Consider the following 25,533-nt stretch of genomic DNA (forward strand, 5'->3'; position numbering starts at 1 on the left):
AATATTTTCACAGCACCATGAGTGCTTCCATCAGTAGAAAGACCACAATAAGGTTTGTCTTCCAGTGCTTTAAGAGCTATGTCAACCGAATGTAAATGTGTCAGGGAAAGCCTTTATAAACATCTAAAAAAGAACCAGTTTGTTGTTCTATAGCTATTGTGATGCTTTGTGGTGTGGGATGCAAAAACCTTTTCCGCAGCAGTTAACAGCATTATCTGTTTTACCAGGTCTCACAAAATAGTCAGCTAATTTACCTGACGAGTGCTCTCCTTAGCTGCAGTTTTGTGTTTTGTGGAGCTTATGTGGGCTTCTAGGTAAAACTGAAATACTGAAAAAACTGGGTAGGTTACAAGGGTAGGTTATTTGTGCCTAAATTATTCTGCCGATTTAGTGCCTGTTTAGTTTCATTCTGGACTCTTGTGTATAAAGGTGTGTATAAAAGTTAAGGCTGGGATTAAGGGATAACCATCACAGTTTTTATTTTCTACTTGAATGCACAATTTATCACCTGTTAAGATGATACATAAGCTATTTGAAAATGCCTGGATTGCTTTGGAGTAAATCTGAAATGAAGTGAGCACTTTTTCCCATTCTTGCCTATTGTTGATTGTAATTGTACACCAGGGGCCTGTTTCAGAAAGCAGGTTAAGTGGAAGCTCTGAGTATGTTAACCCTGAAATGAGGGAAACTCTGGGTTTTCCGTTTCAGAAAGGGAGGTATATTAAACCCGAGAAAGCAGGTTAAGTTTCTGAAAGAGAGGTAACTTATACTCAGGGTCAGTTACCATAGTAACTTAACCTGGTCGGGTGCAGGTTTTACTCAGGGTCAGTTACCATAGTAACTTAACCTGGTCGGGTGCAGGTTTTCTTCGGTAAACCCAGAGTTTCTTTCGGTCTCCTCCCCTTTTTAAAGAGGAAGCGACGTTTAAACACCTCATTCATTGCCCACATTTCAGTTATGCAGAGAGCAGCAAATGGCACGTGGGATGTGGTAGCTTAGTGGTTAAGTTGTTGGACTACTGATCAGAAGGTCTTGGGTTCAAATTCAAGGTCCACCAAGCTTTTGTGGACACAATTGCTCAGTTGTATAAATTGAAACATAATATAAGTCACTCTGGGTAAGGGGGTCTGGTAAATGCCATAAATGTAAAATGAATGAAATGGCGTGTCCTTTATGGACGATCCTGTTGATGAAGAGTCTGTATTAATTCTTTTGAGCCCAGAGTGGATTTTTGTCACATCCCTACGAATTTTTATTTGAGCGATACCGTTTTTCTTTACAGTCAATAAGATCCATAATCTCATCCATCCTTACATCAGCCATCGCGGCCATGCTCTTACATCCGAGCAGATGCTTTGCGTTGCCTTACGTTTCTTTGCAAATGGTAGTTTGTGTATAACATCGGGGATGCAGAACATATTAGTAAGGCTACTGTTTGTACAGCGGTCAGGAAAGTGTGCCTCGCTCTTAAGCGCTTTCTGACAATTTTTGTGTTGTTTCCTGATAAAATAAAATACTGTTCTTCCGGTTTCACCTCTGATATTATAACAGTTGGGAATTTACTCTAAAATAGTTCTTAATTACTAACTACAAATTTAATTAGAACTGCACTTCTAATGCGTTCAAATAAACAATATACAATTGCATGAATTATCCTTGAATTGAACAAAGTGTGTAACTAGAGGGAGAAGTTTACATTAAAATATAACTAAAGGTATATATATATATATATATATATATATATATATATATATATATATATATATATATATATATATATATATATATATTATGGCATGCCGTTTAGGAAATTATTCATGAGAGAATTGAGTGAAAACTCGGAATATATTGAATGAATCCTGAATATATTGAATGAAAATTCGGAATATATTGAATGGATTCTCCAAAACTCGGAATATATTGAATGAAAACTCGGAATATATTGAATGAAAACTCGGAATATATTGAATGGATTCTGAATATATTGAATGAAAACTCGGAATATATTGAATGAAAACTCGGAATATATTGAATGAATCCTGACGTCATCAAGACGCACCCGATATTTTGTACTTTAGGCAGAATGACTGAGTCAGCGATAAACTTATTCGCTGCTAGGTAGGTGGGTTAATATGGGTTTGTAATAGCAGATTTGGTTGTAAATAATTTTATTGTTATAAACTTTCAAATTACACTAGGTCATCTCACTGTATCCAAAAGACAGATATTTGCAGGTTTAAAGAAATTTAACAAAGTCACCAGTCTTGCGTGACTTTTCCAATACTTCAGGCATATTGTGTCTTACAACTGTCAATTCAGCAGCAATATGTGTCTTTTGGATACAGTGAGATGGCCTAGTGTAATTTGAAAGTTTATAACAATAAAATTATTTACAACCAAATCTGCTATTACAAACCCATATTAACCCACCTACCTAGCATCAGACAATAGGCAGACAGTAGTGTAGTGGACACCAAAAGAGATCCAAATTAGTGATCTTGATCCGTGTCTGTTAGATATGTAAATAGGGGAACTTAAGTAAAGTTGGCTGCATATTCACAGATTCGTTTCCTGAGTCAATAACTCCTGAACTAAAGGGTGTTACTACACAAATAACACCTCTTTTTTTATCGTAGTAATGTAGAGAGGCAGCTACAACCCAATTTTCCTCAATATCAGCTTTCCTCCGCGTTGGAAAAAATACATAAGTCTCTATAGTGCAGACGACTGAGAGACAGATTCCAAGGGACCGTCTGCAAAGCCCGAAAACCCGGTTTTGCACTTTGCAGACGGTCCCTTGGAATCTGTCTCTTAGGTGTTCGCACATAGAGACTTATGTATTTTTTCCAACGCGGAGGAAAGCTGATATTGAGGAAAATTGGGTTGTAGCTGCCTCTCTACATTACTACCATAAGAAAAAAGGTGTTATTTGTGTAATTAGAGCGTTTAGCTCAGGAGTTATTGACTTGGGAAACTCGAATCTGTGAATATGCAGCCAACTTTACTCAAGTGATATCGGGTGCGCCTTGATGACGTCAGAATCCATTCAATATATTCAGACTTTCCATTCAATATATTCCGAGTTTTCATTCAATATATTCCGAGTTTTCATTCAATATATTCCGAGTTTCCATTCAATATATTCCGAGTTTTCATTCAATATATTCAGAATCCATTCAATATATTCAGAATTTTCATTCAATATATTCCGAGTTTTGGAGAATCCATTCAATATATTCCGAGTTTTCATTCAATTCTCTCATGAATAATTTCCTAAACGGCATGCCATAATATATATATATATATATATATATATATATATATATATATATATATATATATATATATATATATATATATATATATATATATATATATAAAATACATTTTTAAAATGCACCTTTTAAAATTTGATGTTAAATCCACTATTGTTTTATACAGCGGTATAAAAATTAAAAAAAAAAAATACGTGTTAAAATTCTCCATATGCTTGCATAAGCACTTCCGGTTCTGCTGCTGAGTAATATGCAGACTTTTTTTTTGTCTGACGCTGTTGCCATGGTGACTCATTATATCTGCGCTCCATTGATAATGGCTTTTTTTAGTTGTGGTGCACGCGCTTAACTCAGAGTCAGTCAATTTAGAGTTGATAAAACTAACACTTTTCAGCTGTTCTGTAAAACTCAGAGTTTCCCATCTCAGGGTTTGTCAACTCAGAGTTCAAGTTTAAACTCAGAGTTGGTTGAACCTCCTTTCTGAAACAGCCCCCAGGTGTGCTTTCATTATGTGTTGAATCATCGCTACAGAATTGATTTAGAAGTTTATGTGCACTGGTAATGCTAGTAATAAGTCAACATAACTTGCATAAGCAATATGTTCACTTTGATTAACAGTATTGTAAAGGGGTATTAAATTCTACATTTTATGTAGCCATGTTTCATTTTTAATATATGGAAAGTATGTTATGTCAAGGTAAGACTTCTTGTTTGCAATGACTAGCAGTTTAATGTTACTGTGTTGCAGGTTCTGCCTCATGCTACAAGTAGAGTAACCCACAACATCATGGATCATACACAGTGGTTCGTGGGTTCACGGTGAGATCAACACGCGTTTGATGAAATCACGTGACGTGATGTATTTTTTGGTACGCGCTCCGAATCAATGATTCGAATCTTCAGGAATCATTCAGTGTTTCGAATGTGCCCATCACCAGGAATTTGTGAATGTTATCTCGGTACATATTCCGCAATGGACAACAGAGACACAGAACATGGATATGTACACAGGACTAATGATGATAAAAAGAGAAACGTGAAACCTGAGTCAGACTCCTTAGACTCAGACACTGAGAGTTTGGTGCAGGACAAAACTCACCACAGAGAACTTCAGATGCTGAACGGTGTTGGTGAAAGCAGTTCCTCTTATGATGACAACATCGAGAGATCAGAGCATGAAGAGGACTTTGCCTTTGACCCAAAACCTGCTATCACTGAAACATTTGGAGACCAAAACATCAACTATTTAAGGTAGCCTAACTAATCTAAAGGGCCCTGTACATAATCTGTTTACTACCTTGTAACCATGGGCGTAAATCCCGGGGGGACGGAGGGGACATGTCCCAATCTCTCCCTCAAAAAAAAAAAAATAAAAAAAAATAAATAAATAAAAAATAAATAAATAAATATATATATATATATATATATATATATATATATATATATATATATATATATATAGTACTCTCTATTGTGAAAAATATATGTATGTATACTTAAATAATTGTATAAGTAGAGAAAAAAAAAACAAGCGCAAAAAATGCATTTAGAAACAGTTGAGTTTCCCCTCCCCTTCCTTGCTATCATACTGTTGTGTACCAACATTAACACAACATTTTCCCAAAGTCCCGTTTTATCGGAGATACAAGCTTTATGACTTGGGAGCAGGGAGATATGAGATTATGCTGTCATTGATAAGAATGGTACGGGCACAGACGTCGCTGCTGCCAGCTGTGTTCAATAAAGTCTGCGGTCACGTTGAGTCTTTTGACAAGAGACAAAGGTTAGGGTTAGGGTTAGGATAAACAGATGTGGCATGAAGACTATAACACCATAAGGTATGGATCAGTCTGCAGTGTCTGCCTTTGTCGCCAAAGCCGTTTTGTTGTTTTTTTACATAGAGCAGTTACTGTAAATTGATTATTTAATAATTGATTTTGTTACAAAACATTACTTATTTTATATATATTTTTCACAATAACAGTCATGTTTATATTTTATTGTATGTTGATGGCTTAACTGTAAACAACACAAACAATGCAATAAATAGTTTTGAAGAAAAATCTGCTTTGTCTTTGAACCTGAGAAAAACTTTGAAAACAACCATAATGACGCATTTGTAACACACACACACACACACACACACACACACACACACACACACACACACACACACACACACAGGCATATATATAAATAATGTATGGAAATATTTATATGTTTATATGTCTGTCTCCCTACAGGGCATATGATCCGTCAGATTATGACCATCTTCTTGTCACGTCAGATACCAAAGAACTTTTCCAGTACATCACACGGTAAGCTGTGTGAATGTTGAATGTTCCTGAACAGTAACATATAATCCACATACTCTGTGGTTCTGAAGTGATGGAACATTATTTAAACATTGAAATATAGGTTCAGACATTTTTCCTATAATCTTACATGAAATAAATATGTAATTGTCTCTTCCTCTTCTATCTCTTTCAGATACACACCACAGACCATTGAATTGGACCATAAGCTGAAGCCTTTTATTCCTGACTTCATTCCAGCTGTAGGTGACATTGATGCTTTCCTCAAAGTGAGTGGATACTACAATTATTACTACTACTAATTAAAATAATGTAAACATTATATGTTTGTATGCCAATTTATATGTATAGTGTGTGTATATAGTTACATTGTGGATTTAAAAAAGAAATGAACGTGGATTGCTGTTAAAAGTATTTGTTTATGTGGTAAGGTTCCTCGTCCGGATGGGAAGGTGGATGGTCTGGGCTTGCTGGTGTTGGATGAACCATGTGCTAAGCAATCTGACCCAAATGTGCTCTCCCTGTGGCTTTCTAAGTACAGTAAACAACACAATGTTGCTGTGAGAAAACAATCTGAAATACAGCGCAGACATGAAAATATAAGTCCACATTCTTTCCCCCAGCCAAAAGACAAAATAAAAATATCTTTTATAGGAAGTCAAAGTGAAGAGTATCGAGAACCCACAGAAGAACCCAAAAGCTATAGATAACTGGATAGAAAGCATCAGTGAACTACATCGCTCCAAACCACCAGCTACAGTACATTACACCAGGTACAAACACAAGCACACAGTGATTTACAACTTGCAGAAACACACTATAAATTATAATAAACATTCAAATACATTACACAGAATACTTGAAACACAAGCTGAAACAAACACTGTACCACAACAAACTTGTTCAGCTACATATACAGATTTCTAAGTGTAGCTCAAGATAGAAAACAAATAAATAAAATGATTTGACTTAAATGATTTCCTGCATGTCTTCCTCAGACCCATGCCAGACATTGATACCCTGATGCAGGAATGGCCACCTGAGTTTGAAGAGCTTTTGGGCAAGGTTTGTTTTAAAACAATTTAATTCATGTGTAGAACCTAATTATATCTATACTGTTTACATGAATGTTAAGATCTAAGACTATCTGCTTACAAATCTTGCCAGTTCACACTAGTTGAAATACTGTATACTGTAAATCCCAGCTATTTTGTAATTTCTCTCTCTCTCACAGGTGAACCTCCCCACAGCAGATATTAATTGTGACCTGGCAGAGTACATTGACATAATTTGCGGTTAGTTAAACTCTTTTTGTCTCTATTAATTCTTTTTGTCTCTATTAATTTTTTCAACATTGTAATGTAATTTTAATAGATGACTTTCTATAGGTATCTTGGACATTCCAGTGTACAAGAAAAAAATCCAGTCTCTCCATGTCCTGTTTACACTCTATTATGAATTTAAAAACTCCCAGGTTTGTTTTCATTCTTTGGCCTTCTTGTGCTCCTCTCTGAAATGTCTGACGTGTCTGACCTTTTCTATCAGGTTTAGTCTACAGTGAGATCTGTTATTACTGTGGTGTGGGAAAGAGTTACTACAATTTAAAGTGGGTTTTAGTATAATTCCTTCTTGTTGTCTACCTAAACACAGATTGCAATCACAGTCCTCAGTACAATATTATATTATCTTTCTACAAATTTTGTAGCTTTCCTTCTTAAGAAGACTTTTCTAAGTAACAGTGACACATAGCCTTCAGAGCTAACAACTGTAGAGGAAATGTTTGTAGAAAAAAAATCTGATACTCTTATGAACTTCTTATTTCCTGTGAAATTTCAAACACTTTAATGTCATAGAAAAATTTGACGTGTATGTGTGAAACACCACTCTTGCATCACAGCTGATGAGACTACGTGACCGATTATTTCTCAATCTTGTCTCTAGCACTTTAAGAATTCGGCAGAGGGCCGCAAGTCCAACATGTCGTCAACTCAACATATTGCTACTACAGAAGCAGAGACACTCACATTAGAGTGATTTTTTTGTCTGTCTCTTATCCGCTCTCTCTAACTCTTACTCTCTCACTCACACACACACCACACACACACACACACACACACACACACACACACACACACACCAGCGTATATGAATTCACAAACTTTATGAAAGCGCCAATGAGTCACATGTCACTCCACCCCACTCTTTCCTTTACTTCTGTAAGCAGTATGTACCTCTCAAGTTTGTCATTTTTTTTATTAAGAAAATGTCTGTATATATTACATTTCTATGAAATGGATGTATAGCTACAGTTTCTTTATTCTGTGATATTTGCAAATAAAGACTTTCCCCCTCAGACAGTGACACACTTCTCTTTTATCTCATTTGACTTGGATGTAAAACCACATGATGCTGACATCATCTCACTTTTGAAATGGCTGTGGTTATAAGCGTCAGTACATAGTGCTGCTCTAGTAAGTAGCGTTGACACTAGAACATTCATTCCTAGCACAGCGCTTGGTGTTCAGGGGAGAAATGGATTTGAAACAATAGAGAAGCAAGTTAGAAATACACTTACAATGCCAGGAGGTGACTTTTTCATTATGATGCTTCTTCTTTGGACATTTGTTGGTAAGATTTCTACATCATATGCAAACAAAAGTAATTGAAAAAAACATTTAACCTTTTTAAAACATTTCTACAAAGTTAAAAGATGAGCACGATACCAACATTTAAAGCTTTATGTCAGAACTTGATCATGAAAATCGAGCTACAACTGACATTGTTTTGCAGGCAGGGGGGTTGATGGTGAGACAGTGAATGGAGTGTTACATGAGCGAGTGGAGCTTCGAGGACGTTATGGACACAATCCAGATGTGGAATCTGTGGAATGGACTAGCTATGCTGTAAATTCAACAAAGAAATTGCTATATATAGTTATTAAGCCAGGAAATACTACATGCTTTTATCGCTGCCAAAATATTTCATTTAATTTAGAGAATATGAGTCTTATTTTGGATCATATTACAAAGAAAGATGAAGGCAATTATGAGGAGAAAACCATCTTTAAAAATCAGACCATTCTACATTTTAATATCACATTGTCTGTGCCATGTGAGTACCGTATTTTACCTGTACTGCTATTACTGTACCTATATGATTACAGTTCTTGGCAGCTGACTTATCCAATATAAATATACTTTTATATTTCCCATATAGGTTTGGAGCCAATGATTCTATCTGTATCAAAAGACAATGTCTCTTTTATCTCTGGCCCTCTGACCCTGAATTGTGAGACCAGCGGGGAGTTTAAGCAGCTGCAGTGGTTCAGAAATGGCCTTCCGTTGCCCGATGACCAGAGATTCTCCCTCAGTAAGAAAAACAAGACCATGGTGGTGTCCAACCTGACCAGTTCAGACTGTGGCAACTACACCTGCCAAGTATCAAATGAACACAGAACATCAGCAGCACATGTTATTGTCAACGGTAAGATATTTGTGTATTTGTTATAAAGTGTCAAAGCTGAATTCAGTCCTTGTGCAGGTGCTTTATGTATATATGTATATCAACATGAAACATCTGTATGAGTAAGAGTAATTTGTTTTGTAACAGTACTGGTGTCGTGAATTGATTGTGAGTTTGTCATAATAACTCAGGTAACAGCTAATAAGAGCTAATTCATTGCAATTTAGCCATAACTATCAAAGATAGCAAGCAAAATGTCTTGTGTTATGTTTGGTAAATTTTATTTTAATAGTTTTCATTATTATCAACAACAATAGTATTGCTCACACTGGATGTGGCATTGCACCGTCGTCTGTTGACAGATGGCCCAGTGTTTTTTTAAATCTGAATATTCTGAAGTTACATTAAGCCTCGAAGGAAAAGAATGTTAGATAAGAAAAGGGAATTTGTGTCAAATGACACTGCAGATATCAGATATCAACGCTGATATTTTTTCTAATTTATGTTAAAAAATATCAAGCAGTACATTCACACCTCACTTCAGTCCTGTTCAAATCAAACCTATGCCCTAGTGTGATTGAACAATAAACTCGTAAGACATTTTAAAGTAAAGAGCTATAACAAATAAGCCTCAGACTTAATCTACATAGCGGGGTCCTTAACAGCAATAACAACATTTGGTCATTTATGATGATAATGATGATGATGATAATGATTATTATTATTATTATTATAAGTAGTAAGTTATTAATTATCGTTAAGTGCTTTATAAAGGTTTTTGTATTGTCTATACAGTTTTTTGTATTGTATCCATTGATACCACTAACTCTTTCCTGAAGAGAAAATATAAATTTAACTAGAAAATGTTGTAGTCCTTACCATATGACTTTATTTATTTTTTATATTTTGATTATAGATAATGCTTGTCTGCAGGAGAGTTCTTCTGTTCCTCAACAAATCCTGTTCACTGCTGGATTGTCACTCATCTGTCTTCTTGTTTTGTGCATCTCTTTAATTTGCCTCTGCATACATTATGGTAAATATGGCATTATAGGAACATTTCATAAACACTTTCTAGTTATCACCCAAACTCTTATTAGCTTGCTTCTATTAACAAATACAAAATATAAACAAATATAAAAGATTTACAACAAATATACTCACATTACCAGTGCCATTAAATTACCAATGGTTTTGAGATGAAAAAACACCATCAGGTGATTTAGAACCAGGTTATTTTAGTAAATCTCATTTAATGCTGTCGTTATTATTATTATTATTATTATTATTATTATTAACACCACATGTATGTTAAACCTTACAACTAATGGAAAGAATAAATAAAATGAAACATCTACTTGACAGGAGAATCAGAGGCAGGTCATTCCTGTTAAACAGATTTTTAAATAAATACATTAGCTGAAATAAAATGAAGATACTCTGCTCAGCGCATGTTTCTTATTCTGATTAATCTCTTCTGGTGATTCTTTTTGTTTTACTTCAGATCGTAGAAAAATAAAAAATGCTTCAAATGAAGGTAGGAATATCTCCAGTATTTTTCACATAAAGTATCTTGTAGCCAGATCCTTTTAAGTGATCTTACTCTCTTTTGCTTTTCACAGAACCTCTTTACCACGAGCCCATGTCTTTTCAGGTAAAAGAGCAAAAAATACTGTGAAATCAGAAACAAAATTTTTACATGTAACCGAAATGTGAAGTAATTTTTCAGACTGATTCATGTATTTTGCACATTCATCAGCAAGATGCTGTAACTCCGGCTGTGGAGCCTTTGTTAGTTGTCTACCAGGACTTCAGAAAGCCAAAAGAACCCACGTCTTTTCAGGTAAAAGAATAAAAATACTGTGAAATCAGAGACAAAAGTTTTACATGTAACCTAAATGTGAAGTATTTTTGACTGATTCATGTATTGTGCACATTCATCAGCAAGAAGCTGTTACTCCGGCTGTGGAGCCTTTGTTAGTTGTCTACCAGGACTTCATAAAGCCCGAAGACTCCCATCAATCTGAAGATTTTGGCTACTCCACCATCCCAGATGTTCTGATGAAAATTCAGCCCTCACAATCGTCGAGCAGCAAGCTACCGAAAACATGACCTAACAGGATGAACGTGTTGCTTTATACTGTGTAAAAAGTTGAGCTCAGTTCTGTGGCCTTCTATGAACTGCAGTTTCTCTGTGTGAACTCAAAATAACTCAGAAGGTTCGTCTTTTAATTTTTTTTTTTTGAAGGAGAAGAAGGAGGCAAAAAATGATTTAATATTTCATGTTGTATTATATATTCTATGAATATTTGGACGCTTCTGTTTGACCAGAACACATGCATTTAAAAGTAAAAATCATAAAGGAATCATTTATTTTGTTTGGTTAGTAACAGCTGGAACAATTTTCAAAGATTGTGGCTGTACAAACTATCTGCCGTTCTTTATTTATCATATAGCATGTACATTTACTGTAGTAGTTTTTTTCCTTTCCTCCACTTTTGTCAGTGTATTATTGTCACTCATGTGGGACAGCTTGGTATTCCTTTGCCTCATCTATCACATAAGGAGTACACTTTTCCCGGTCATGTACTTTTGCCATCTGTTATTACCCTGGAGCTGGTAGAAGAGCCAGCGGAAGACAACCTTTTATGCATTTCTGTGATTCCTACATTTGCAGTTATAGCATATTTCTGACACCTTTATCTAGAGTGACTTACTTTTTATACAACTGAGCCATTGAGGGGTAAGGGCCTTAGTTAGGAAACCAGCAGAGACAGTTTGTTGGACCTGGGATTTGAACTTGCATCCTTCTGATCTGTAAGCCAACACCCTAACCACTGAGCTAGCACATCCACATTGTACACGGCATGTAAGGATCTGTGTTAGTTCTCCCACACCTCTGAACAGCCACCGTGTTTCACTATTCTGATGTAGAAGGGTCAATGGCCATGGACTTCATCACATAGTGACCGGAATGATACCTCTGCCTGGAAAACCACTGCTTTACAAAGCTGATCACGAAAATATTCAGGTGCCACAGGAGCTGACAGGAGAAGTCTGCCGTGGATTGAAGATTACAATAAAACGCATGGTGAAATTAGATAAAATTACAGAAGGTGAAATTATAGAAGTGTGTTATTTCAACATTTCATCATTTCAACAGAACCTCCTCAATGGATTTACCTTCAGTGTCCTGGATTTAAGCAAGACCTAAATATGTGTATGGAAACATAGGGATAAGACCTTTATTTTTAATAGGGCACAGTATGTTTACTATATTATATGAGATTAATCTGTAAACCAGTTTCAACTGCACTTGTAAAAATATCACGTTAATTGTGTAGGAACAAATGTCACACAAAAGTAAATCACTGGAAAAGATCAGGCTGGAAACTGTTGCAGAGGTGTTAGAAAAACACTTAAAAATCATAAACCTCCCACACCTGCTTTTCTATTCATGCCACTTATGCCATTAAAAGGTAGCATTGACCTAAAATATATGGTTTGCGCAAGTTTTTCAAGCAATATGCCAGACACCCATGAGGAAGTTTGTCTTTGTATAATAAGTTGTGAAATGATAGACATTGTTTTCACGTCTGAAATAATGTGTTAGATTTCTGCCATAGAGTTCTTGGTTCAACGTTTCTTGCAGATAGAATTTCTTTTGTTTTAATGTCTGCTTGTTATTTATTTATTTTTTTTCTTATACTGTATTGTTGGTTGTATGTAACTTTTAAAGCAAGTGTTTTATACGACTTCTTTTGAAGCACCTTGGGCAAAAAAGAAAGAAAGATTTATTTTTTTGCAGTTTAATTTTTGATGCTGTATGTTTGTTTATAGACCAGTGAAATAGTACACAAAGGTAAGAAAATGAGCATCATATTACAGAAGGTTTTCAGAGAAGGAGGAAGTCAAAAGATCTTTATCAGTTATTTATGCAGTTGAAATCCTTCTAGTCTGTAGGTGATGAAATGTGTGACACTTTTAAGTGTAATTTATTTTAGGTTACTGATTTTGATCGATTAAATTTGACCCCTATGTCCTGAAATATTTAAAAAGTCTGTTGAAATAAAGAGTGTCATCAGTTCAACTTATTGCTTATTGGTTTAGTTATTTGCAGAGGTATTTTTTATATACTGTATTTATCAGCTCATTTCTATTGTTTTCAAATACTCTGTTGCTGCAATGCTTTGCTAGGTCTGAATCTGGATCTTGGTCAGACAATAGACAGCCCCTGCTTTAGGACCTGTGAGTTTAATAGATGAATTAGCACATTTCTATGTTGAATTCAGAGGCAGCATTTGTTCTTCCTGTGGTTTGAGGGTTTTCTCTGGAGACTTCAGTTTTTCCCTCGGTACAAACGTTTGCTGATCGACATCTTTAAATTTTCTGTACTCTAAGAATGAGTGTGTGAGTGTGTGTGATTGTACCCTGTGACTAAAGTCTGAGCATGGGCAGCAATACAGGTGGGAGGGTGAGTGCAGAGAACCAGAGAGAAAGCACACAAAGTGAGGACACAAAACACTTAGTCAGTTTGCGTGGAAAAGTCCCACCAAATCTTTAATTTACATTAGTAGACATGAGTGGAGTGGCTTCATATATGCCTAAAGCAAAGGTTTATTGTGATTTTTCAAAGCAATTGGGGTACATACTGCAACAGGATGCAAAGGACATGTTCTTCCTTTTCATTTTTTTTCTTTGAAAATATAAATACAAAAAGAACAAAACTGTTTCTATAATAACACATGTCAGTGATAACATGATGTGTGCTTTAACCCATGGAATAAAACAAATCTAAATGTACAATGAAGTGAAGAGGAGCATGAGATGTTTCAAGAAAAAAAAAAGGTGCTGGGCAGGAACTTGTTTCCAGTATGTATAAAGTGCTAATGGAACATTATATACAACATTGCACGTTAGTAGGCATGAAAGATGAAAGGGGGGAAGTGTAATTCTATTTGAATTAAGAACAGTACTTTAGTGTGCTAAAGAAGATCAGGAGAAAAACAAAAGGCTGTATTTATAACCAATTTTAACATGTTGCCCTTTGGGCTTTGGTTTTGATCAGTAATTACGCCCTATGTGGCAACCCTGAGAAAAAAATACAGCTCCATTTCTGTCAGGTGTTTATTACAGTGACTGTTTTAGGGGAAAGACAGAGGGAGCACCATAGTGCTGCAGGAACCCTCTCTCCAGTGCACACTGTCTGTAAACCATCCCAAAGGAAATCAGCTAATTATTTGACAAACTCTTGAAATGAGATGATGAAACAGGATACAATAATGTGATGCACAACATAAAAGCACAGGGTCTGGATACACTGGAGTGACAGACATCTGTTGTGGCAGCTATCTGAATCACAAGCGGCTCCATTCTGACAACGATAACAAATTTAGATTGGTATTATGCAAATTATTGCTTTGTCTCGAGTGTGTTGTGGCTTGCTTCAGTGAATGGCCTCCTGGCAGGCATTTTTTGTAGACTCCTGACAATGAAGCTCCTCCTCCAGTGTATTCAGCCCTTAAAGATATAAACAATTACAATTTTTAAGAACAAGATGCTGCATAAAAACAAGGTAATTTGGGAAAATTTACTTTATATTGTATTCTATTTGGAAGGACATGGACCATTTGGAGACCATGATTATGGTGGTGCTTTCTGCTTTCTCACATTCGCTCAGCATTCTCACATCATTCATCGCACATTTGAATTATAATGAAATCCAGCAAAAATGCTGTCAATCTGAGCAACATGTAAAAAAATCTCTTTGTCAAAAACCATCATTCATCTTTAAGGCAAGTGGTGACCAATAAATCAGTGGGCCTTTGTACAACACACTGCATGCCAGCAATAACACTGCAACTATATGATTTCTTGCTCTGCACACATTGTCTTTACCCTTTGTGGTTTAGACTTTCCGCTAGAAAACTCCTAGTTCTAAGAAGGGTAAAGGGCACATAGTGTACAAAAAAGGTGTGCAGGAGCATGTGCCTTTTCTGAATGTAAATGCACGTTCACACACACACACACACAACTGCCGTGTACCTTTTTTAAGCCTCTGATTTAAGCCTCTGTTTTTTATGGTCTCTTGTTAGAGATGTCTAAAGGAAACAGGAACTTGACTATGAAAGTGCACCAACCACAGTAACAAAACGGAACTGTTCCTCCTTCGGCTACTATTTTCTCACCATTTAAAAGGAACAAGAATTTCAACAGCTCTAAACGACAGCATTTTACATTCAGAACAGCGTGGGTTTGATCTGGAAAAAGTATTGGTCACCACCATGCATTTATCCCCCCCCCCACACACACACCACACAGCCTTAATGAAATCACATAGGATGCACAACAGCCTCAACCATTTCTACTTCAATTTACTCCACTATATCTTACACCAATATAACCCTTTTCAAAAGTGTGTTTTTTTTAAACAAAGTTAAACATATTTATAAATAGTTCTGTTCTGTTGTGACCTATATCAATATAAATAGCAAAATATAGTGTCATATACTGATTTATATAGTGCCTATACCTAGCTGTATCCCTTTTTACAGTTCACACAAATTAAAGCATCGTTCAACTTTTTCTGAAAGTTCCATAGCTACGTGAACAATTTGAAATTAAAACTCTTCAAGAAAACTAATAAATAAAGGGGACACCATGAAACAAAAATCAATACAAAAATCACTGTAAAAATAAGGAATAACGGAATGCATAGATCCAAATAGGGCGAGATGTAGAGCACTGCAGAGACAGCTGACGGTGGGGAGAAGGTCCTGCAAGGCAGCAGCCGGCCAGGAAGCGAGCAAAACTGATATCATTTGAGATGTCGGCGGTGGTGTGGAGATCATCCATCAGTCCTGACCCTGTCTGCTCCGTCCTTCCTCTTCAAACTCCAACCGCGATTAACACGAACGAAACAGCCAGTGTACATTTTTGATGCATCTGATCATTTTTTCTCTTCATGAAAAATACTAACCAATATATACAAACAGTCCCATTGTTTCGAGGCCAAAAAATGTCTCCAACACTGTGTGGTGTACATTCAGAAACATTCATATTGAAATTGAAAATAAAATTGCAACATAACAGATAAACAAACAAACAACAAACAAATGAAATTATATTCACTAGAATTATCAATAAGAAACATTACCATAATAATTTATCATATGTTACAAATGATGTCTATGTTTTTTTTTTTTGTTTGTTTGTTTTTGTTTTGTTCATTTTTGCAGTCCAGAGGTCCCTGGCAGGGGAGTTTGTTCCTTATAGTTTCTCTTTGGAGGGAATCCAGATGTAAGGTCCTGACTGCTCCTCTATTACCATCTTACACTGAGTGTAAATATCCTCCAAAGTGTCTACTTGCACCAGTGCTACGTGTGACAGAGAAAAACAAACACAAGAAAAAGTTCATTTGCTAAATATATTTCTTTCACACTTTAATGAACCCTCCTCTATGTGCAAAACAAGTTCAACAAAAGTTATCACATAACGTATTTACTATTTAAATCCATTTTAATTCATTAACATATAATTTTATAAGCACAGAAAACTGTATAATCAGCTGAAAATTGTGTTTCTAAAATTCCTAAAGAAAGAAAACCACAAGGAAGCAATATCCTAGTTTAATTATAAGCCTTAAGCCTGAATAAAAAATCAAACCCAGTTGTAATATTACTTTATGAAATTTAGACAATTTTTTTTTTTTTTGCTACCAACTTTATCTTCATTCCCTATTTATTTATTTATTTATTTATTTATTTATTTATTTATTTATTTATATATTTGCAATTTAATAGTTAGGTAGGTCGACTCCCAAATAACATATGTTGACACATGTTCTGTGTGCTAAGTAGTGTATTTAATTAAACTGAAGTTTTGCTAGAAATCATTTTACATGTACCACCACTTTCAGGATATCTACTTGTCTGTTTGCTTTTTAATGTTTTTTTTTTTTTATATATATATATTAGAAAGAAAAAAAAAAATAAGTGAAATTAAGGATGCCATGAACAGACCTCTAATTCCTGCTTCAAACGTCTTGAGAGTCATATTAGGTGTCTAAATAAAGCGTGATCATTTCAGTAAATAAATATGTCAGAAGTTAGTAAATAAATATGTCAGTTTTTCTTTCTTTCTTTCTTTCTTTGTTTCTTTTTCTTTCTTTCTTTCTTTCTTTCTTTCTTTCTTTCTTTCTTTCTTTCTTTCTTTCTTTCTTTCTCTTTCTTTCTTTCAATCTGTGGACTGCATGAATAATTAGGCACAATTACCAAAGACCTTTTTTTCATGCAGTAATGGAATAACAGCAGAAACAATATTGAATGTAATCACATGACACTAAAAAATTTATTACTAAGTTTCACAGTAATGCATGTTCCTTCCATAAAAAAGCAGTAACATTACACACCCCCTTACACATCCCCATTTTCTTTGTTTCTGAGTGTAAGTGTCTGCGGTATTCCTGCAGCTGTTGCAATAACTGTGACTGGCTTGAAATTCTACAGAGATGTATATATGTGTGTTTGTATTCTGTGATGTGTTATCTCAGTGGTTGGGCTGTGGTGGTTACCCTAGAAACAACAGACTGTATGTAGTATATATTGCTAGACTATATTCAGTGTTTCAGCAGGGATTAGAATGTGCAACAATACAAATCCCCTTCGAGGGATACAGTCTACTATCAAATATATATCTTTACTGTATCTGTAGCCCTTTAGCAGTGCCTGAAGTGTTTTCGGAGATTCAGAGCACCCAGTTACCTGTAAAGTACTGGCCAAACTCTTGTTCCAGCTTCATAGCCCGGTCGTACGTCTTCTTAGCCTGCTCTTCCGTTAACCTCTTGTTCATCTCCCTGGAAAGACACAACTTATTAATTCACAGCACATGGATAACAAAATGACCTGCACTTTCAAACAGTATAATGCTGCAAAATGCATGACAACGGTGAGCTTACATTAATGATTCAATGGATTTAGGCTTTATAAAGATGGCAATGGGGTAGAGTTGTGCTGCTTGTAGCCTCTTTATGGCATTTCCTGATACGTCAAGTATGCAGTGCTTTCCCTGCAAAACAAACAAGCAAACAGAAATCATCAAGACCTAAAAAAGCGGCAAAAGTACATAAACTATGCACTCAAAATGCTAGAATGGCCAAGTTTGCTCTAAGTGCAATGGAAATGCCACAGAAGCATTTACACTTTGCCCTAGCGTTTTTTGCACCGTTTCTATTTCCTTACAAAAGAACTTGCTAGATTTTTCTAGTGTGCAAATGCATTACTACAATGCAAAGCTATATTTCAGCTTTGTCACACTAACCCTCTCAGCCACGTATCTAACTGACTGGACGCTGGTCCCATACAGGTTGTCATTGTATTGTCCAGCCTCGATGAACTTGTGCTCTTGTATGTCCTTCTCCATTTGTTCTCGCGAGGTGACGAAGTGATAATCTCGCCCATCAACTTCATAATCTCGCTTTCCTCTTGTAGTATCTGAATTACATCAGAATAAACCATGTAAGTCCAAATCCAACTACACTGGAAGTAAAATGTGTAAATACAATCCATATTCAATTACTAAAACAATCATACTTCCCTTACAACTAACATACAGTAGTTTACGTTACAGTTTATACTCTTATGTGTCTTGCTCAGTTATTTGATAGTAAATGTTCTTCACTTTTTCCTTTTAATAGATTTGCATGATGTCAGTGTATGAGGATACAGGGAGTTGCTAACGTCTACCTACAAGCAACAAGATAAAAAATTGCAGTCTAAATTAAACATCAATAAACTTGCTGTTTATAGATGAGCTCTTTTCACACTTACCCATTTGCCCTGAACTGTTATCCGCTTTTTAGAAGATTTTAAAAATGAACAACAATAATTAAATTTAAAAAACACATGCAAATGGTTAAGCAAAACAAAAAAAAACAAAACAGAACACAAACACAAAACAAGAACATAAATTAAAATGACACAACATACCAACTGCCATACAAATGAAAGATTTAGCCATAAGAGATGTTTTGACATCAATAATGATGTCAAAAATGAAAAACAAAAAAACCTGAATCAGACATACATGGGTAAGAATCTCTGATACACAGTAACTGACAAATGTAAATGCTCCTAAATGATGCCTAATAAAGAACGATGCTTTGGGAGCAATAATATTCAAAACATAAAAAGAAATACAGCTAATATAGCATGACGTTATAAAAACAACGTTGAGATAATTAAGTGTTTTTATGAAACTATTTTGTATGTATGTGGGTGTGTATGTGGGTGTGTGAGGGGGTGGTATTTAGTAAGTACACTTACGTGGAACACATGAGCCAAACTTGTCTGGGAATTCAGAAATCAGATCATCATTAATTCTGTCCTTCATGGGCCCCAGAATGATCACAGGTCTGGCATAGTGGACTGTTTTCAGTGCAAAAGAAGAACCATGCACTACTGTTATTACACACTTTAAATAATGACCAGTACAACAAAACTTCTATTGCAACAGTTGTTAACTGACAGTGGTGTTTCATGCTGGGTCATGGTCTGTAGGTTTAAACAAGCCATTGCTTACTTTCTTGCCGAATCACAGGCTCGTAGGAGAGAATCACATCCTCTTGGCTTCCTAGAGAGAGAGAGAGAGAGAAAGAGAGAGAGAGAGATAGAGAGATAAAGAGGTAGGGGAGAGAGGAACTCTCATATGCTATGATGCAAGATAAACCAGGTCTGTTTTCACACCTTATTCTGTCTGTATATATATATATATGTGTGTGTGTGTGTGTGTGTATGTGTGTGTAAGATTGTGTTTGAGGAGGCAGCTGTATCAGTGCATCAGCAGCTTCAGTAAACAAACATCTGTAAACAAATTACTGAATGTGTAACATCAGTGCATGCTAGTGGGCAAGGACAATAGTTAAAATTACATTAGCAAACACTGTTCAGATTAAAAAGGTGAACACTAATTTAATATATAACAAACATGTTACACAATAAGCAATGAAACTGAAGTCTGTAGACAGTGACAGCACAAAACAGAGTTCTGCATCTATTTAGATGTAGACTTCCATTAAGTAGTGCAACGATTAGCTATGTCTGGCCACTCCGAAATACTGCTAAATCTAGCATCTCCATATTTTGAATTTCTGACTGCTTGAACTGCACCGGCAATGCCTGCTGTATCTTTGTGCTGTGCTCATCATATCAGTGAAGGTATGTTCTGCTAATGTCTCATATCTGCATAACTTCCTGATACCGATTATAATTATAACGAATTATAGAATGAGATGAATGAATAAGAGGAAGAAAATTTCAGGGTGCAAGCAAAACAGGGAAACAACAGAAATTAAGGCATGAATCAATAAAAGCAATACAACATTCTTATAATGAGTATCTACAGTGTTCGTATTTTACCATTACATATTGGTCTAAAAATATTCATATCAGATGGATGAAAACCTCATACATCACCAGAATAAATGAGACCGCATCCTGTTTTTATGCCCATGTCTTTGTGTCTTCCTTGTATTCAAGACTATAATGGCTTTCATTTCATCTACATCACTTACGCTGTGAAAACCTGTTTAGACATGATGATGGATCCAGTATATAATCTAACTGTTTATTACACAAAATAAGTTACAAGGCAATTTGCAATGAAATAAGATAGAAGTAATCAGGATAACAAAATCATGTTGTTTTTTTCCCACTGATGATGCTTCACGCCCTTCAAGCTAAGAATCATACAGTATAACAGTTTGTTGATTGAACCAGATCCAATCAGAGAGACAGAAGATAGAAGACTTGGCTCTAGGAAGGAGTGGGTTTCTAAATAGGCATTGGAAACCCCACAAGTGCCTGTCATCCTTTTCCACCACCTGTCTTTACAATGTCTCCTCTTCACTGTTCTCTGAAAATCCCAGAGCCCACACCGTCTTATTCAACACCTGTGTTTCCTTTTATATTAGAAATTTCAAAGCAGCATTCTGTGTATGAAAACGTTTATGAAATGAAATCTCATAAATAGCACTAGTAAGCCATAAAGGAACAATATATGCTGTGAAATGAACCGATACTTGAAATAGTTATTAGGATAACTTTCTGGAGCTCTAAATCTCTTGATGGACTGCCTGTGGTCCTATACTCGCCCACTGAAACATAAGAATGATTAGAAGAAAAAAATATATGGTAACCACTTCCCTGCTGTGCATCTCAGATATTAAGATATAAGGGATATAAGAAACAACATCAGAGATCAACCTAATCTCTGCCTTTAGCATCTAAATATACAACATGCTGCATAATGGGCATGCTGCCCATATTTTGTAGTGTTTACAACTTAAAAATGAAATGGGATCCTATGACATAAATCTACACAAAATTGCCCAGAGACTGAAATGTAGCAAATCTTTGCGAAAGTGTTTATATATGAGAAACTTTGAAAGAAATTTTGGATTGCATAAGTATTCACCCACATGGCTGAAAAAGCTGTACATTACTTATGGTGCAATTAGTTACCATCAGAAGACACATAATTAGTTGAATGGAGTCCACCTGCATGCAATTAACATGTCACGTGATCTCAGTATAAATACTTCTGCTCCTGGAAGGTCCCAGAGTTTGTTAGAGAATCAACCAGGCATCAACCAGGGTTTGGTTATAAACACTTCAAACTTTGAACATCCTAAAGAGCACTATGACATTTTTATTTATATACCATTAATATTAAAGTGAAAATCAAATGTCTACCAAATGTCAGTGACTTAGAAGGATGGTCTTAGACAAAGATGCAACCAAGAAGCTAATGAGACTTGACACTCCACAAGGCTGGGCTTTATGAAATAATGGCAGGAAGAAAGCCATTAATGAATAAAATCCATATGAAATGCAATTTAGAGTCTCATAAATTATGTACTCATGGTTTTCTGGTCTGATCAGGCCAAAATGGAATTTTTTAGCCTCAGCACAAAGAATTAGATTTGGCAAAAACCCAACATTATTTATATCAATAAGAGAAGACCATCCCCACAGTAATACATGGTGCAGGCAGAATCAGGTTGTGGCCATGCGTTTGATCAGAAGAGATTGGGAAATTGCTCAGGTTTGAGGGCAAGAGGAAGGAATTCAAATATATGTAAACCCTGTTCTAAACTGAGAGTTTAACCTCCGATAATGCTCCTTAGAAATCATTGAAAACCAAGAACCCAAATAAATCAGAGTGGCCCAGTTGAGGCTAAAATCTCAAATGATAAATATATTGAAAACCCATTTAAAATTTAGACATACTTATGGTGACATCAAATGGGAAAAATCCTAATTAAGTCAGTTTCAGTTCCAGGTTGTAACATTAAGAAATGAGGTCAATAATATGGAATGCCTTACCAAAGCTTTTCTGTCTCGCTAAGTTTACATTAGTCACCATGTGGGCTGGAAGTGTGAACCACTACTGGATTATTACTTTATACTTAGCACTAAACTTTTTATTTCTTGTGCACAAACACTGAATTGCATTGGGAAATTAATCAGTAATGGCTAAGGACCAAGGGGCGAATTGTATGCTTTAATATTGCAGGCCAAACCTGTTCCATCATGACAATGCCCCTGTGAACAAGATCCATGAAGAGAACTCAAGTGGCCAGCACAGAGCCCTGTCCTTAAACCCTAGTAAACGTCTCTAGGATGAGCTAAATTGTAGAATGTGCAGGCCTCCTTAATCATCACCCAGGCACATATGACAGGATTGATTGTCAGGTGTACAAGTAAAAATCCGCAGATGGGACATTATAATGAGCCAACAGAATGGTTAAATACCAGTTGGGTTAAAATTGCATGCATTTTTCTGGGATATTTAGCAGGTTGGGTATTATTTAGAATGGACTCATGCTACCACATTTTGCCCTCCTAATTTCTAATGAAAGAAATTAAGGTGGTGTTAGACTTTAAAAGGGTGGCATGATAATAACATTAGAATTCATTAGATCTCTACAACGATGAAAGAAATTGTAAAACTGAAAATTTAGACTGAAAAGTTAATAAAAAAAAATTTTTTTTTTAAAATATACGTGTTTTGTGGTATTAAAAGAGGTGGGACCATTCCTGCAGAGACTTACTCATCGTCTTTGTCCCATACCCGTCGTCCCCTATTCCAGAGATGTCCTACATGAGATAGCCGTCCACAGAAACAGTGGCAAAAATGGTAAAAGAGAGAGGAGAGAGGACACACATAGAGGAGACGGAGAGAAAGAATATCCATAGCAGTAAAGTTAGAGAGAGAGGCGAACAGAGTACACACTCGCATCCCTGGAGTTCTCTACACTCTTAGACCTTACACCCTACCGCAAACGTGCGTGTAGTCATGTGCCTACATGTGTGTGCAAATGAGTGTGCAGCTACTCACGTTCCGAGTCGCTGCCGTCTTGCTCATCCAGCTCCTTGATCTTGTAGAATGGGAACTTTCGTGAAAAGATGGAGTTCTTTCTACGTTTTTCACTGAATGACTGTGTAGGGAAAAAAAGCATGGGGCAGACAGGGTGCTTGATGTGCATTACAGTCATGCTGACAAAACAATAATGGGCCAAAAGTGAGGTGGGAAAAACAACAGCCATGGCCAGACTAATAAAAACATCTGCATAATGCATGATATTTTACTATACATCCAATTTAAGACTTTGTAAATGCCACATAATTAATATTTAATTTATGTAACATAATAATTGTTTTTTTTTTTGTTTTTTTTTACAAATGGTTCTTTGATTAAAGGTTTTTGCCACCATAGCTACTATCCATAGCATCTCTACCCTGGCCGACTTGCTAGACAAGCCAAACAAATAGAAACCAAAGCAACGTGATCAGACGCAGCACCAGACAGGAGATGCCTGAAGCTGGTTTCCAGCCATGCAGCAGAGGGAAGCCATGCTGAGAAACACATGTAACATTCAATAGCGTTTCAAATAAAGAAATCACGCATGCAGGATGTTGAGAGGCTTCGGGGTTTGACTCAGCAGAAGGGCTACATAAACTGCGCAACTGATATGCTGGAATGGGCTACAGCATGAGTGCAGTTTATGCCTATACAGGGCTGTATTCAGAGTTGTTGACTTACACTAGCGACTTGAGTTCAATGGTCACATTAATATTAATATGGTCAAAGTTACACATATTCCATTTATTTAGCTCCTTAGAGTTCATTTTCTTGTAGAAATTAATTTTCTGGCCAGCCCATTCAGATTAAAATGATGTATGAGATTACCATTTTGGTTCTTGAGAAAAGATATCTGTGATTTTTTTAAAAACAGTATCTAAACCACTTGCCTTTATTGCCGGAAAAAAATGGATAGAAAATGCGCACTGCAGATTAAATTTTGTCTTGCTATCAACAAAAATATGTTGTAACAGACAAAAAATAAACTTACAAAAAGAAAGACTAATACAGTGTTACAGTATATAAATAACTAGACAGTAAGTATACAAATAAGCATCTTATATGACTCTAGTATATCACTAATATTATTGCTATATGCAATTTCTATTTGTTTATTTTCATATAATTAACCAATGCACATGCCATGCACGATTGTTTGAGTAGTGCAGCAGTTAAGACTACAGTTACATCTGAGGTCTGAATACTGAAATGCAGAATTTCAATATTAAATCCTCAATATGCGTGCTTAACTGAACTCTAAATACAGCCCCTTAGTGTTCTAGTAATGATCTAATAAAAGTGATTCTGGAGAAGAGTGTTTGGATAAAGTAAGGCTGATCTGTGCAGATGTTAATGTTATGTAAAATGTGTGTATGTGCTCTGTAAACAGTGCATTATCCTGTTCTAAGCTATGCATCATATGTGTTCATATGTCATGCATTGCTCAAATTTGCTTAAGTATGTCGTAGTGTCTTAGACTATAGTATATCAACTATATATGATTGAAGCCTCAACATAATCTTCCAATTCTGAAGCAGTAAACCCACACATTTATAAGTTTCAGAGCTTTTACAACAACAAGATAGTATGAATTAATCACAATTTCACAGGAAAGCATTGATAATAAACACTAAAATGATGCAATATATAATACATTATGCACATCATTTGCCAGCAGGCATATCAGGCCATAAAGGTCCAGAATAGATTTCTCAGTGCCAATTTTATATATAAACCCTACCAAGAAAAGCCATCAGTACTACTGCCACTGGAAAAAAAAACTAAAAGTGGGAAACTAATCCTAAGCTGTTGCTATGGATATTTTTAACATAATGCAGCAAGGATCTTAAATCTGACTGACAATGTATTCACATCTGACAATTGCTGCGTCTTTGATTACAACTTATTTCAATTGGCCAGTGCAAGATTAACCACATTCACAATTTGTGATATGGAAAATTACATTTGATCTTGATTTTCTCATGAATATAAAAGGCCAAAAAAATGCTACAATCAGAAGCCTGATTGTGTAGGAAGCTGTGAGTGCAGCTGCTGTGCTG

The 25,533-nt window shown here is 35.8% G+C and overlaps 3 protein-coding genes across 21 annotated transcripts in view; 2 read left to right on the plus strand and 1 right to left on the minus strand.

The window, feature by feature from the left end:
• Nucleotides 1–4,202: 4,202 nt before the first annotated feature.
• On the plus strand, nucleotides 4,203–7,666 carry LOC132863311 (intraflagellar transport protein 46 homolog). Its single transcript, XM_060896042.1, has 9 exons — nucleotides 4,203–4,526; nucleotides 5,519–5,593; nucleotides 5,766–5,859; nucleotides 6,022–6,150; nucleotides 6,245–6,363; nucleotides 6,589–6,655; nucleotides 6,825–6,885; nucleotides 6,979–7,064; nucleotides 7,532–7,666. Exons 1-9 carry the CDS (start codon nucleotides 4,249–4,251, stop codon nucleotides 7,622–7,624), a joined length of 1,002 nt encoding a protein of 333 aa, XP_060752025.1. The 5' UTR covers nucleotides 4,203–4,248; the 3' UTR covers nucleotides 7,625–7,666.
• Nucleotides 7,667–8,002: 336 nt separating this feature from the next.
• On the plus strand, nucleotides 8,003–13,113 carry LOC132863636 (hepatic and glial cell adhesion molecule-like). Its single transcript, XM_060896563.1, has 8 exons — nucleotides 8,003–8,218; nucleotides 8,381–8,701; nucleotides 8,807–9,073; nucleotides 9,969–10,088; nucleotides 10,557–10,589; nucleotides 10,675–10,706; nucleotides 10,812–10,895; nucleotides 10,997–13,113. The coding sequence occupies exons 1-8, from the start codon at nucleotides 8,167–8,169 to the stop codon at nucleotides 11,162–11,164; spliced, it is 1,077 nt and encodes a 358-aa protein (XP_060752546.1). The 5' UTR covers nucleotides 8,003–8,166; the 3' UTR covers nucleotides 11,165–13,113.
• Nucleotides 13,114–13,581: 468 nt separating this feature from the next.
• dlg2 (discs, large homolog 2 (Drosophila)) overlaps nucleotides 13,582–25,533 on the minus strand; it is a 194,733-nt gene continuing 182,781 nt past the window's right edge. For all 19 annotated transcript variants that reach the window (XM_060895353.1, XM_060895357.1, XM_060895369.1 and 16 more), the window contains 7 exons: nucleotides 23,450–23,549; nucleotides 19,631–19,681; nucleotides 19,375–19,476; nucleotides 18,371–18,543; nucleotides 18,009–18,118; nucleotides 17,815–17,906; nucleotides 13,582–16,428 (listed from right to left, as the gene is read on the minus strand). In XM_060895353.1, the coding sequence (XP_060751336.1) occupies nucleotides 16,322–16,428; nucleotides 17,815–17,906; nucleotides 18,009–18,118; nucleotides 18,371–18,543; nucleotides 19,375–19,476; nucleotides 19,631–19,681; nucleotides 23,450–23,549 (735 nt within the window). In that variant the 3' untranslated portion in view covers nucleotides 13,582–16,321. The remainder of the gene's footprint in view (nucleotides 16,429–17,814; nucleotides 17,907–18,008; nucleotides 18,119–18,370; nucleotides 18,544–19,374; nucleotides 19,477–19,630; nucleotides 19,682–23,449; nucleotides 23,550–25,533) is intronic.

The sequence above is a fragment of the Tachysurus vachellii genome, chromosome 20 (genome assembly GCF_030014155.1).
Source record: "Tachysurus vachellii isolate PV-2020 chromosome 20, HZAU_Pvac_v1, whole genome shotgun sequence".
NCBI lineage: Eukaryota > Metazoa > Chordata > Actinopteri > Siluriformes > Bagridae > Tachysurus > Tachysurus vachellii.

Bases quoted from the DNA above. Each gene is read 5' to 3' on its own strand.
- LOC132863311 (XM_060896042.1), top strand. From the start codon at position 4,249: ATGGACAACAGAGACACAGAACATGGATATGTACACAGGACTAATGAT. The intron at 6,151-6,244 runs GTGAGAAAACAA...TATCTTTTATAG, and splicing joins GTAAACAACACAATGTTGCT to GAAGTCAAAGTGAAGAGTAT. The intron at 6,886-6,978 runs GTTAGTTAAACT...GACTTTCTATAG, and splicing joins GTACATTGACATAATTTGCG to GTATCTTGGACATTCCAGTG.
- LOC132863636 (XM_060896563.1), top strand. From the start codon at position 8,167: ATGCCAGGAGGTGACTTTTTCATTATGATGCTTCTTCTTTGGACATTT. The intron at 9,074-9,968 runs GTAAGATATTTG...TTTTGATTATAG, and splicing joins AGCACATGTTATTGTCAACG to ATAATGCTTGTCTGCAGGAG. The intron at 10,590-10,674 runs GTAGGAATATCT...TGCTTTTCACAG, and splicing joins AAAAAATGCTTCAAATGAAG to AACCTCTTTACCACGAGCCC.